Source organism: Anabrus simplex, chromosome 4, assembly GCF_040414725.1.
Source record: "Anabrus simplex isolate iqAnaSimp1 chromosome 4, ASM4041472v1, whole genome shotgun sequence".
Lineage (NCBI taxonomy): Eukaryota > Metazoa > Arthropoda > Insecta > Orthoptera > Tettigoniidae > Anabrus > Anabrus simplex.
Genome location: NC_090268.1, coordinates 16340861 through 16355494, shown reverse-complemented (window position 1 = coordinate 16355494; position 14634 = coordinate 16340861). Strand labels below are relative to the sequence as shown.

Sequence of the window (14634 nt, the reverse complement as noted above, 5' to 3'; positions counted from 1 at the left end):
GGCATCTTCAAAACTCGAGAAAAGATCCGAGAGATGTTCATCTGGAAAGGTATGGACGGTGTAATTCGAGAATTAGTGAAAGCTTGTAAATCATGTTTGCTCAGTAAACCCACATTGTCCACTAAGCTAGGTCTACTATCTTCTCATCAAGCGTCGCGCCCCATGGAACGCCTCTATATCGACTACGTAGGACCCTTCCCCCAATTACAGGGGAATGCCAACAAATTCATTCTCGTATGTGTAGATAGTTTCACTAGATTTTCCTGGTTATTTCCGACTAAGCTGGCTACCTCTCGGTCCACCATTGCTCGTTTAAATACCATCTTTGCTTCTTTTGGTCCGTGTCAATATTTAGTTTTTGATACTGCTAAGGCATTTACCTCCAACCTCTTCCGTAAATTCTGTTTTGACCTGTCTATATCACATGTAACTACATCGGCGTATTATCCTCAATCATCTCTGGCTGAGCGGGTTAATCGTAATGTGAGAACGGCGCTCATTGCATTTCATCATGATGATCATTCCAGGTGGAACACATCCCTGCATTGGTTGGCCTTCGCTTTGAATTCGGCGGTTCATGAATCTCATAAGTCCACTCCAGCTTCTTTGATGTTTAAATTTGTGCCCAGCATGCCGCTCTCTAACCTTTGGTCACTCAATGATATTCTGCCAGAGACAATAGATCCCGATAACATTAGAGATCTATGGAAGAAGGCTAAGGCCAATCTTAAAGCTTCTCATGAAAACGTTAGGGAAAGATATGATCGTGGACGGAGGCCCACCAATTAGAAAGGAGATTAAGTCATGGTTAAAAACTATGTTCCCGCGGGCAAGCATGCCCCCAGATTTCTTGGGCCGTGCATCATATTAGATTTCCTGACTCCCGTTACATTATTGGTGAGCAATCCAGCCACAGAGAGGATCTTTAGAGTCCACATCTCGCAAATAAAACCTGTGTAACTTCATTGTTAACTTACCAATCAATTTAGCAGGAGCTTTGAAGGTTATATTTTTTATTTTAAGGCCTTCTGCACTATGGTTTCCTTTCTCTATGTATATGCCTTGTATGTACGATCTTTCTCTCTGGTTTCACTGCTGTCAATTCCTGAGTGGCCATTACCAAGCCCCCGTCTCCTGCATACACACACCTTTGGCATTTGAAGCCGTCCACGCCACCCGGTCCTCATCATCACCAATAAAGATTGTACCCTCTATTCTCAAGTCACCAACAACAATTTCTGTCGCCGAGATCTTACTGTTTCAGTGCACCCACAGCCGTTTGTCGCCGTACCACCACTGAGGTGGGGTACGCGCCCACTCCACTCCCATGACGCATATCTGCGTACGGCGCGCCGGAGTCCATCTCACGGCAAAGACTGAAGTGCGGCGCCCTCATCGCCAACCCATCTGGGGACTATACATACCCCTTTGATCTGCGGCGTCTATCACCACGACTACCCCTCTCATAGTAGCGGGAGAGGTGTATCTGAGGGTACTTGAGGGGTCCGGGCGGTCTCAACTGGATATCGGCAGCGGCGGCAGGACTTGCCGTCAAAAATATTCACATGTATTTACGGCAACAAAGACACTCTAAAGCTGAAGTTTAACAGGCTTCTACCCATGAACAAGAAAAATTTGAAATTTTTTGTTTTCTCCAAAATGAAATAAAATTTTTTCAAAATACTTCTGTGTCACCCCTTGGGAGGACATTCGGAGGTGGGGGGGAGGTCTGTACCGGGAGGTACACCTCTACGACGCACATTTAAATCTTGCGCCTAAAAGAACACCTCTACAGGAGAAACACTGAACTTGAAACTAGACATATTTAAACCTTTTCTCAGAAGATGTCACTACCGTAATTTTCTTATTGTGAAATTTCCAGTACTGTGTGAATTTCAACTTGTTTTGTTTTCCGTTCATCAAGAAGTCTGGACATTCTCTCATAGATGTCACTGCTAGAAAACTATGATCATGCACCCTGTTGCGAAGTGAAAGAACTTTGTTGAAGAAGTTTTGTATTCATAAGCTTTTTTACTAATTAATGTTCATTTATTTTTGGGTTGGCAATATTTATCTTCTCTTTTCGCCAACTTTGAATTCAGCCAATCCCTAATTTTTGTAATTAATTTTCAACCAATTCTGGATTCCTTCTTCGACTTTGAGTGTAAATTTTGAATCGTCCAATAAAATTGAGAGGGTGTGGCTTGATTATTCATGAAAGGTCGCGAACTTTCCCTGAGGGTTTATAAACTGTGGATTTTCACGTCTATTGGTCATTAGATCAACATCTAACTAAGTGTGTGTGTGTCAAGCAGGAGGCGGGAGGCGCCTCTTTTCATCAGGCAGCAGTACTCCGCCAAGGTATGGCCACTTAAAATCTTCACTTTTGCTAGCTCCGCAGTTTAACCCGAGGGAAAGGTTCGAAACTTGAACTTTCTAACCAACTTCCTTCGGCTCATGTAAAATTTCATAAATCTTTAACTGTAATCCGGGGATAGAGAGTGATATACCCTTTCGAGTTCCCCTTCATCTTGGTTTGAGGTACCGCATCTGTTTCTGCAATGTATCGAAGTTATCTCCATGCGCGCTACCTCAGTAGTTTGGGATTAGCGCCTGTTTTGTTGGCCAAGTGCCCTATGGGTTTTTAATTTTCTTTTTCTTTTGGGGAGCTCAATCTTTGACTCCATTCCAGTTGTACTCGGGCTATTTATTGAAGCTGTTCTTTTTCACTAAGGCCCCGTAGGTTGGGTACTAGTGTTGTGTGTGTTTTCCGCGCCTACAAGCGCCGCAGCCCGGCCAACATGGATGTTTCCAGAGACCATGAGGCAGACTGCAGTGCGCTGACGTGATCGTCTGTGACGTCAGCCAGCGCTATAAAGGGAGCAACGTTTCTCGCCTCTCCAGGATTTCCACAGTGTCCAACGACCAGACTACACCGCAAGTCAGACACGGAGGAACCCTCTTAAAAATGTGTTCTGAACAGGTGGACTGATTCCTGGCCGTGAGGTTTTACCTGTGGACATTACCTCATTCTTCCTGCATCCCGTAGCCACGTCGAGCACCCATCCAAGCATTCTGATATTCACACAAGTCCCCTACAGTGCTCCGACTGCAGTCATAGCATTCTGCTATAGATGAACATAAACGCAATTTCCTTGCAAGTTATACGCCTCCTGTTAGCATTCTGCTAATACGAACTCTCTCTACAAGTTCCACTTGTTATTATACATGACCGATAGTTTCGACTATCAAGAACATTCTCTCATTTGAACAGACTATCTCATCAAGACAAGATTGAATGTATGTAGGACTCTCAATGTGTACAAATGTAAATATTCTGCAGGCCCTCAGCTTACTACCTTATATTAATATTAAACGTGTGCAACTCCACAAGCTTCGAGAAAAGTTTCGTTCTATTTCATGTACATATTGTATAAAAATGTTGAAGCAATAAACTTTTATGTTGTGCCTTGTATATAAAGTTCCTTGTATACAACACAACTACTAGATACCTCTGTGTAATAAGATGGCTATTTGTAAATAGTGCCTTGTAAGGCCAGTGATTATTAGATTTTCATATTGTGTTGCCTGGAATAGGCTTGAGAACTGAGAGCGCGTGAGCTCTTTTGCAAGTGTTGTAAAATTGCCTCTGGGCGGCCTGATATTGCAATTTTGGGAGCAAGTGCTCCAGGTATTAGGGGATTTCTGCCCTTTGTGTAAAATTGTAATCTTTTATAAAGTTGAGGTGAGAGCTCAGGTAATGTAAAGTGAGGGGCTGGAAGCCCTGGTTACTAATCAGTCACGAAAGTTTTTTTTTTTTTGCTTGGTCTAAATCTTGTCATGGTACCTGATATATCATTGTTATCTCACTAAGTGAAAAGTTAAAATTTTGTTGTTGATTGTTTAAATTAAAAAAGTATAACCTTTGTTGAAGTTTTAAATTAACTTTGATTTAGTAGTTAGACCCAATACCCCCGGCACCTTCTTTCACCTCTGCTGGTCCACGGGTAACCCCGTAACAGTGAACATTACAGTAGGCCATGAAATAAATCTAGTGTTTAAATCTATATTCATAAAATGTATCAATCAGTCATTCAGTGTTCTAAACACCAAAACCTGTTGTATGATTATCGATTTAAGAGGAAGTATACTTCTTTTCCTCTCCCTTGTGAACAAAGTTCAAATCCCACTATTTTTGTGGTGTTAGAATAGGGAGTGAATCCAAAAATGTTCTACTTAACACAATATGATGTAGGACAAAGGTATCCCCTGCTAAGTAGTAAAATCATTTTATCTGCAGAGTGGTATGATTTTTTATTCTGTTTCGGTAACTAAATCGCTATACAGATGTTGCATGTGTTCCAATTACGCAAAATCTATCTCCTTAGGACGAAGGTATCCCCTGCTAAGTAGTAATCATTTTACCTGCAGTGATTAAGAAGAAGTACGTCGGATGGAGATATACAACATTTGCAATTCTATGTGTGCGCGCTGATTGCATAGATGTGCGATTTTATAAACAGATTAATTTCATAATGTTTTGCGTTACAAGTTTTTCTGTTCTGAACACTAATAGCCAACATGTTTTGTCTTATTTTACAATCAGTTCTAGTGTGTGCTAATTGTAACTTGTCTAGTCGAATAGAAACATACAGCACAGTAGCGATAAACGTTTTTCTGTTTTATAGTCAACATGCTTTCTCTTGTCGGATGAAGACATACAGCATGTCAATTCTATATTTTTTGCTAATTGCATTCTGTAACTAGATTGAACCTGTTTTTCATTGTCGGATACAGCATTTGCTTATCCTACAATATTTTTGCGTGCTGATTGCAATCGAAAAGTATGACTTTCTCCTTACCGCCTAATCCTCCTACCGCTCCCTCCTCAATCGAGAAAATTATGCGACGAGGAGAACGCTACATACCGTAAGTATATTTTTTGTGACGTTCAATTCTATTTGCGCAGGAAGGTATCTGTCCGTAGGAGGAGCGATTGACCTAACCTCAGTAACTGTGAGGAGGAGGAGGCCTTTTGCTATACGGATGAGGAGGTGCCCTTTTGCCCTTTTGCCAGAAGGAGAAGGAGGAGCCCTTTTGAACTTTTGCCATGTAGATGAGGAGGAGGAGCCCTTTTTCCTTTTTGCCAAACGGATGAGGAGGAGGAGGCCTTTTGCCAGGAGGAGCAAGCCCTTTTGTCAAATGCTTGCTTAATTCTCTCTCCTAAATAGTAACGGGAAGGGGAGCATGGTTTAAAACCATGTCGGGATGGGTTATGTCGGGGAAGGGTCGTGTCGAGAAGGGCAGGAGAAGGAGGAGGAGGAAGCTGTTACATTTTCAAATTCCATGAACAACGTAGTTAAGATAACAGCAGTGCGGTCAGGGTCTGAGAGTGCTGAGAACGTCAGCTTGCTTTAAAACTACGTTCTCTATTATGATGGTACGTCGAGAAGGGCAGCTTGCCTTAAGATTGTAGGTATGTTGAGAAGCGTAGCTTGCTTTAAAGCTTTCTCTAAGATGTTGGTATGTTGAGAAGGGAAGCTTGCTATAAGATGTTAAGTATGCGATAAGGGCAGCTTGCTGTAAGATGGTGATATGTAGTGAAGGGCAGCTTGCTGTAAGATGGTGGTATGTCGAGAAGGTCAGCTTGCTTTAAGGTGGTGATATGTCGAGAAGGGAAGCTTGCCTGTGGTTATGCTCCCTGGCTATGTCCTCAAATTCAGCGACGTGGCTAAGTCCCGTCAAGATAAATTTAAATTCCGCGCTCCCTACATGGTTAAGATGATAACAGTGAGGTTAGGGTCTGTTAAGATGGCAGCAGTTCAAAACAAGTGCACGTGGTTACGATGGGACAGCTGTCAAAAAGCATGTAGATTTTAATTTCCGCACCCACGTGATTAAAGATGGCAACAGTGAGGTTAGCGACGTTCTGTTGTTTAAAATTCCATGCCCACGTCAAAAAAGCACGTGGATTTTAAGTTGCCCGCCACCACGTCAGGTGTCGAATCCACTGATTGTTTTATGTTCATAATCACTGTTCATCTTCTCTTTTTTTGAATTCTAGTAAGTGGATTTATTTTTGGAATAATTTGTAACTTTCAATGTTGCGTATGGATCTGCTGATTATTTTGAATTCATATTCATCCTTTTTTATCACCACGTTTTGAATTGTGGACAGTGAATCAGTTTTGGACTTTTAAATTGCCGTTACATTTCGTAGCATGAGCGGCCAATGACGTAGATGTTAGGCCCTTTTAAACAACAATCATCATCATCATTTAAAGTAAATGACCTACAAGTGTTGCCGCTGGCTATGTTTCTTAGGAAAGAGGCCTGCTGCAAAGAGAGAGCCTCGGTTAATAGCAAACTGTAGCAGGTAGAGCTCAGAAGAACAAAAAGGGAAGTAAACTACAGCCGCCCTTGTAAGGCAGACCCTCCGGTGAGGGTGGGCGGTATCTGCCAAATGTAGGTAACTCGTGTTATTGTGGCGGAGGGTAGTGTTATGTGTGGTGTGTGAGTTACAGGGATGTTGGGGACAGCACAAACACCCAGTCCCCTAGCCAAGGGAGTTAACCATTTAAGTTTAAAATCTCCGACCTGGACGGGAATCGAACCCAGGGTCCCCTGGACCAAAGGCCAGCGCGCTAATCATTTAGCCACGGAGCCGGTCATGTGCTATACCGATGACTACTGTGGTGAGAGAAAGATGTTTCCCTACATTAGATGCAATAAAGACATTCCTGAGAAGAACAGTGTCAACTGAGGGGTAAGAATGCACATGCTGTGATCGAGAGATTTGCTACAGCCAAAAAAAGGAGGGTGGACCTGACATTAGTGATAACGTAAACCTCGGCGTGTGCAAACATGTGTGAGTATTTTAGTCTTATATTATCCATGTCTGCATTTAAGGGAAGTATAAAAGGCGGTAGTGGTGAAAAGTGTTGATTTTAGTTTTTTGTAGAAAAGTATTATTTGGAGTTTCCTCTTTAATTTATTGTATGTTTCGTTGATTTTGGATGACTGAAAATATTTATAAATATATGTTACTTCAAAATCATTTGTTCAGACTCTATGAGCACTTGTTCAATTAAGGCAATATATCTCGGGAACGTCTTGCTCTAGAAGGTGGTAATTTATGTCGCCTTATAGTAAACATACTGCGGCGTAAGTTAGCTACATTGGTTGCTAAGATATCACATCATATCTGGTGTTTATGTGGTAACATTCACGTCTTATACGTGGCATTGCACTTTCCAGTGTAATTTCTGAGAAACTACCTATTTTTCCGAATGTTTCTCATTTTTTTTCAGAAACTTCTTACGGTAGAAATATTTGTCTCTTCAACAGCATTACTGTTTTTACATGGACCTGCAATGGTAAAGATACCGCACTTAGTTTGTCAAAAATGATTTTAAAAGTAAATGCATTTAAATATTAAGAACTTGAATTTTAAAAAATGCATATCTGTTTCCTAATAATCGTAGAACCAAGAAAGTAGATCAGTAAATGTATTAGATAGGAGTCTATATCATATAAAAATCGTTTCATTTCCTTGGACAGTTCCAAAGAAACCAGGAAGTAAATATGTTAAATTTTACATTATCAAGATAAACCTTTGATACTCCCCTTAAACCATAACGTGACCCACCCATATGAAGCTTCAAGAGCGGCACTGGCTTTATTAAATTCTAGATCGCATTTTCTTCAAAACAGTGCTTTAATGCCGATGAAATGTTCGTGCAAATAGCAATGAATATAATCTAATGTTCTGCTGTAATATGGTTTGATTTCAGGCGATGCTACAATTCAAGAATCCTTTGTGAAAGGAGCTGAAAGTGTTCCAGAACTCCACTTGAAGGATTTCCCTGCGGAGCCTGCTTTACAGTTGAAGAAGGCGATAACGGAGGCCTTTGGAGAGTTCAGCCGACAGATAGACCTAAGCCTGTCGAGAAATGCTACCTTGGCCACTATGATTGTTGATCAGAGGCTGAAAAACTATAATAATCTGTTCGAGCATCTCTTGCCGGCTGTAAATTCCGGTTATGCATCCCATACTACCTTCAACCAGTTTCTGGAATTAATGGACGAAATGTATAAAGTGTTCCTAGATTTGTATCAGGGCATTCATCGATCAGAGTTCAGGGTGAGTACAATAGAGGTAGCGTAGGTTTGTTTCTGCCATTCTCCTTCTATATGAAGGTAGAATACAAATAGCCTCCGTTTCCTTGTAGCGATAACATGTTGACACTCATAGCGAAATAACTTTGAGCGTGGAGAGGAGTCCAGAAACATACATCTATACACACACCCGTGTTTAAAACCAGAACACCTTAAAACACTAGAGATAGGAAGTTCATATTGACAGACGTATGCGAGAACCGTACCGTCGAGTTTGAAAGAGAGCGCATTATTCGCATGATGCATCCATCCGGGTAATAGCTGCTCGTGTGGGACGAAATGTGTCGGCAGTACAACGGGTGTGTAGCGAATGGTTCACAGAAGGCCGTAGAATACGACGAGATGGGTCTGGTCGCACCACCCAGACCACCCCCGAAGAAGATCGACACCTCATCCGAATGCTATTGCATGACAGATCTGCCTCCTCCTCGGCTCTGGCGCAACATTGGAACAGTGTAACACATCGTACACTATCAGGAGTGACAGTCCATCACCGTTTATTACGATCTGGGTTGCCGGCGCGTCGTCCACTTCTCCGCCTAACTTTGAATACTGTGTATAAACATGCTAGAATGCAATGACGTATGAAACGATGCACTGGGAAGAGGAATGGTAGCAGATAGTGTTTTCGGACGAATCCAGGTTGTGTTTATTTGAAAATAATGGCAGCACTTTGGTTCGCTGCAGACAGGGGGAGAGACATCACATTGACTGCATTCGCACAAGACATACAGCGCCAGCTCAAGGCCTTATGGTGTGGGGTGTTATTGGGTACAACCGAAAATCACAGTTGGTGCGTGTCCAGGGCACTGTGATCAGTTTGACCTACGTGAATGACATCCTGCGATCCATAGCCATAAATTTCTGAACGACACCCCACACGCCATATTTCAGAAGGAAAATACGCGACCACATGCTGCTGCATGAACACGTGCCTTCTTGTTTTCACAGGATATCAGACTGTTGTCCTGGTCCGCCCGATCACCGGACTTGTCGCCAATCGAAAATGTGTGGGATATGAAACGACGGGTATGGCGCTGTGACCCAATGCCAACCACAAAAGATGAACTGTGGAACCGGGTGAATGCAAGATGGATGGCTATAATCCAGGATGCCATTTGCGCCTTATACGCATCGATGCCATCTTGCATGGAGCAAGTTATCAGTGCCCATGGAGAACCCAGTGCCTAGTAGGCAACAGGACACATGCTGAAGCTAGGTGACTGAAATGCTAATCGTTTCTGCAGAACATACTAATGAATATATCCTGTGAATATGAACTTCCTACCTTCAGTCCTTCAAGGTCTTCTGTTTTTTTATGAACATGAGTGTATTACTCGTAAAAGAGTTTACTAAATAACGCTTTGGTAAATCCGCCCGTCCGTTCTACTGGATCAATTTGCTTCATTTTTGTCTTATTATCACCGTAATTACCTGCTGGTGAATCATGTGACATTGATAGGTCTCTAAGTTCAGCCAACTTTGAGTAATCCTAAAATCAAATCATTAAATGATCACTCCAATAACTGCAGGCGAAGGCTTACCCTAACCCACAATATATTCTGTACAACAGGTTGCTAAGCGACTAACACTCTCATTAATATTCTGATATATGTGATTTGCATCCTTAGTAACGTCAAAGCATGCAGCCATGTTTGATTACTGTCGATCCAGATAGTACACTTCCTCTGATCACGGAAGAATACTGTTTCCTGTTATATACTCTGATACTTGAACCATGCTTGTCGCATGTTTCGTTAATTGACACTTCATTATGCAAATGGCTTCCTTCAGCCTCGTCTTTGAATGTTTACCTGTGTATGTCTAAGGACGTCCAGTAGGGAGCAGCACACACTATGTTTAAACCACTGCCTGCTCGATCTGCATCCGATGGCTGCTTAAACTGCCTGCTCATTCCATATTCAAACGTGTAACACGACTTACAAACAATCTGCCGCTAGATGGCAGCACCAACCGTACCCAGTGATCGCGTGAATACAACTAGATAAGCATACAAGCGAAATTTAAAATCTGAAAGTAACAGAAAAATTAAAGAATTTTACGTATAAAGCGGTGCTCTAGAGAGTTATAGCTTCAAGACTTTTCGAAAAAGAGGTTTCGACGAACAAGAAAACCTGGAAACTTTGTCTGTATGGTACTTCCCTATATTACTAATTAGAGGTTATACGAATTTGGCAACCACAGCTTCTGACACAAGTTCCTGGTGCTTATTGTTACTAAAACACTTTAAAATGTTACACTGGCACAAAGAAGGTAGAACATAGTTTTTTATAGTCTGGAGCAGACTTTCAGATTTCTTGCAGTACGGTAGAGCCGCCTCAACAAATTTCTGTAGCCCTATAATTAGGTCAATAAATCGTTGCTGGGGATAGTACAGGCCTCCTCTATCCGACTGTCTGATTAAGTTCATCAATGGCGAAGCGTTTACTGGGGTAGAAACGTTATTCAAGCACGTGCTGCATTCTGTTTTTTCTTCGATTACACGCACTAAATAACCACACACTAATGCCTGGGAAGCAGTTTCCAAAGTGGCACACACTGACTCAGGGGACTCACGAATATCTGCCAGTAAATCAAGTACATACTCAGGGAGCAACACTGGTTCTGTTTCGTCAAGTCCGGGAGATGATACTGAGGCAAAAAATTTTGAATTTTCCTTGTGGATAACGTTAGCACCATTGGTGAACATTAAAATTCCGGATTTCAGAATTCTCTTCATGGAATTCTGAGCAGCCCGGGAGTCAGTCATGTCATTGCACCCTCCTCCCATTCTTATAGCACTAAACATGGCTTCAATTGGGTCTCCTGAAAAGGCCCGTGTCAGCACATAAAAAATCCATTCTGTAGAAGATGAACAATGCACGAAGAAGTAGATAAAGCAGTAAAAAGAATTGCTTATATGTTTCTTTGGTAAGCCCCTTTAGATTGAGAGCTTTGGACGCTTCTTGTATCTCTTCAAGATATTGACAGAAATCGGCTTTCAGCCACTGGAGACGCTCGTCTGATGGAGAAAAGAACATCATTTTGTCCGGATTATTTTGCCTCAAGTGCTGTGTTTTATCGCTGGTGTCATGGACACTGAAGAATTTATACACAGATTTCATAAATCGTATGGTAGATCCAGCCTCCGAAAAATCGACTCTTGCCGTCAGGCACGATGAGTTTTCCATTAGGAATTGCAAAGCTACTGTGACTGGCGGTGAGAACACATGCACAGCACAGAGTACATTCATCTTTTCAAAAGGGCTCGACGTGCTTCCTCGTTAAATTCCGGACCGGTTTCACTGCGAGATTCTTCTGAAGACGATACAGCTCCTTTAAGAAAGATGAAGTGATAATGCCGTCTTTATCTGCCATATCATGTTCAAGAAACTGAGATCTGATGTTTGTAATAATATGACAATAATCGAAAGACAAATATAGTTGTCGCATGGCGTTGCATGGATGAACTACACACGACTTTAATTCTCCGTCACCAAATTTGTTAAACATTGAAGTATTTGTTCTATGTTTGTCCGTCACCAGACGAATAACATAGAAACCACATTCTTCGAGAGCTTTCAAAACCTGCTGAACCAGGAGGAAAAACTCTTGTCCCTGTAATGCCTTCGCCATGAAGTAGGCAGCCGGAATCGTAAATTTCTTCGTCAAACCATGAATCACAAAGCACAAAAATTTGTTGCCGAGTTGAGGGTTTGTTCCAATTTCTTCGTTATAGACTCCCTCTGCTTCGACCAGTCCATTGAATCTGTCCTCTTCTTTATTATATAGCAGCCGCTCTTTAATTACCATTTCGTCACAAATAAGGGAACAAATTTTCTCCAGATCATTCAAATTAGTTGCTTCTGCTTGCAGTCTTTCCTTTATTAGTGGCGAAATACCAGCTCCACACTTCAACGTCCCTAGATACCTGTCTAATGTACTACGTGAAGGTGACAGTATTAATTCTGATCTCCGACCATACTCGTAACCTTTCGGAGAAGCAATCCGCCAACAAATGCAATGCCGTATAGTTTCTTCAGACCATACTGGGCGCAGTTTCTGAAAGTTATTCACTTGATCTTGAAGATAAATGGCCTTTACAACACCCTCATCTGTAGCTTTCTTGATAATGTTCAGTGGTTTGAGTTGCGTATTACAATCTTCCAGCTGTTTACTTGATCGGTGTAATTTTTCTTCCAGATCTACTATTTTCTTCTTCATTCTGAATAGCGCAACATGAAGCCTTTTATTTGTTCTCTTTAGACTTTCCATGCTGCTGTCATCCAATGTATCAACTTGACAACCAACGTCACACGGTTCGTTGTTACTGGTATTTAGGCCTACCTCTGTATCCGTAAACGGAGAATCGACTGGAAAGAGAAAGAGAGATAACCTAACATTAGTTTAGCTATAACTGTAAAACCGAAACAACTAAATAGGGCCTACCTGCGTAATGAATAATAATAATAATAATAATAATAATAATAATAATAATAATAATAATAATAATAATAATAATAATAATAATAATAATAATAATAATAATAATATAAGAAGAACAACAGTATATTGACACGATTTTATACTACTAACAAACGACTCGTAATGAAATATATGACAGCATATTATTCTGTTTTGTACCTTCATATTAACAGTACAATTGTCCCAAGAAATTATATTACTTAGTATGTAATACTTCAAACCTTATATAACGCTTACCACTTTCTGCAATGATGTTTGAAGATCTCTTGTTAGACGCCTCTGTGCTTGAATTCCTTCTCTTCCTCTTCGCTGAAATTAGCGGTTGTTTATAAGCTGGATAATCAAGGAAAAGGCTGGGTACAAACCCTGTTTTTAATTTTCGCGTTTTGCTGGTCACTTTGAAATCATCATTTACGAAATGTAGACTGCAAACAACGGAATAGTCAGAAGGAATCCATTTACTTCCCTTGCTGTTTCCTTCCCTGGATATAATACTTAACCATTTTCGACGCAATTCCGTACTTGAAGGTATTTCGTGGAATGAAATATCACGGCATTCTGGTTTCCCTTTCTTTGATTTGCAGAAAGGCACGCAGCAGTACACCATTTTCACTGAAAACAAGTACAATACTACTGTATTTCACGCTATTACATTCCGACAGGTCTGGAGCCGGTTGGTGCTGCCACCTGCTGTGGGTATTTGTAAACGGAGTGTTTCATTTAGTGCCATATTAAAATGTTGTAATGAACAGGCAGTATAAGCAGCCATCGGATGCAGATCGAGCAGGCAGTGGTTTAAACTGAGAGGTCGTTCGTTTTGCTAGAGCGATAACTTTTACTCTTTGAAGCTCATCTTCTATGTATATGTGTGGCGGATATTAACAATGGCTGCTGCTATGTTTGGTGTGGCATTTTTATGCCTTAGATATTCATTTAACGTTTTCAAGGTTGGACCTTTCACGCTAATTGCCTCTTAATTTTGCCATTGATAATCACAGGTACGTGGTAGTTCTGTTCAGTATTTAGTTTTGGTGACGATTCATTCCCAACTGTTACGGTGGATTGGCATACATCTTTCCGCTCCGTCGTATGATGTGTTTCGAATGAATGTGTTTGTAATCTTGTGGTGATAAAAAGAAAAGGGGTCTCTGAGGCTATGACTTGGTGCACTGCCTGCTTAAATACTACGTGATCCCTACGATGTGCCCCTCGTCTCGGCCATATTAGGTACATCCAGGTCGTACGAGGCGCAAAATGTTATTGATGTGAATAAAGTTGTGTTCGATTCTGACCTTATATGTAATTGCACGCCGCACGCAGATACTTGGAGCACGTGAGACCTGCTGGTGATGACCATGGGGTCATAAATTTATGGTTTGTATTTGACTACGAAATCCGAACGTCCGTTCGTGTTTATTTCCCGATACCCTCAATGTGTGCGTGTGAATGTTGAATGCATGTGAGTTGGGATGTGTGAGGAGAAAAAGATGGTATGTCGATCGACCTGTTTTAATTGTCTTTTAAATTCTGTGGACTGTTTTGTTCTCAGCACGGAACTGTATATTTTATTCTTATCCGTGGCTGGTGCTCAGTTTGAGTAGCCGCAATGTTGGTTGCGTATTTGTGCATGGGCCTACCTGTTGTATTCTTTGGACCTGTCTTGGCTTTGATTGGTCCATGGAGGCTGTGCTCAGTCTCATCTCCCATTCTTCTTATCAGCCCTTTTTGTTCTCCGGCACAGGAGATTGTTGTGCTAACGTTTCACATTGTTAGTTGCCTGAGGAAATATGTAAAGCAGTGCCTCAGATACGTGAATTTTGGTAAAACGGGCGACCTGATTGAATTCTTAATAATGTAATGATGCTGCCGACGATGTAATGGTGGTGTGTATGAGAGGCAGTGAGCATTTTAAAGTGCGTATTAGTGCATTTGATAAGAATCAGCCTTGGGCTCACGCCATGTTACAACGAT

At 41.4% G+C, this 14634-nt stretch overlaps 1 protein-coding gene across 2 annotated transcripts in view; it reads left to right on the top strand.

Annotated features, from left to right (window-relative positions):
- LOC136872135 (uncharacterized) overlaps positions 1–14634 on the top strand; it is a 65960-nt gene that overhangs the window by 27724 nt on the left and 23602 nt on the right. For both annotated transcript variants that reach the window (XM_068227404.1, XM_068227403.1), the window contains exon 2: positions 7794–8143. In XM_068227404.1, the coding sequence (XP_068083505.1) occupies positions 7794–8143 (350 nt within the window). The remainder of the gene's footprint in view (positions 1–7793; positions 8144–14634) is intronic.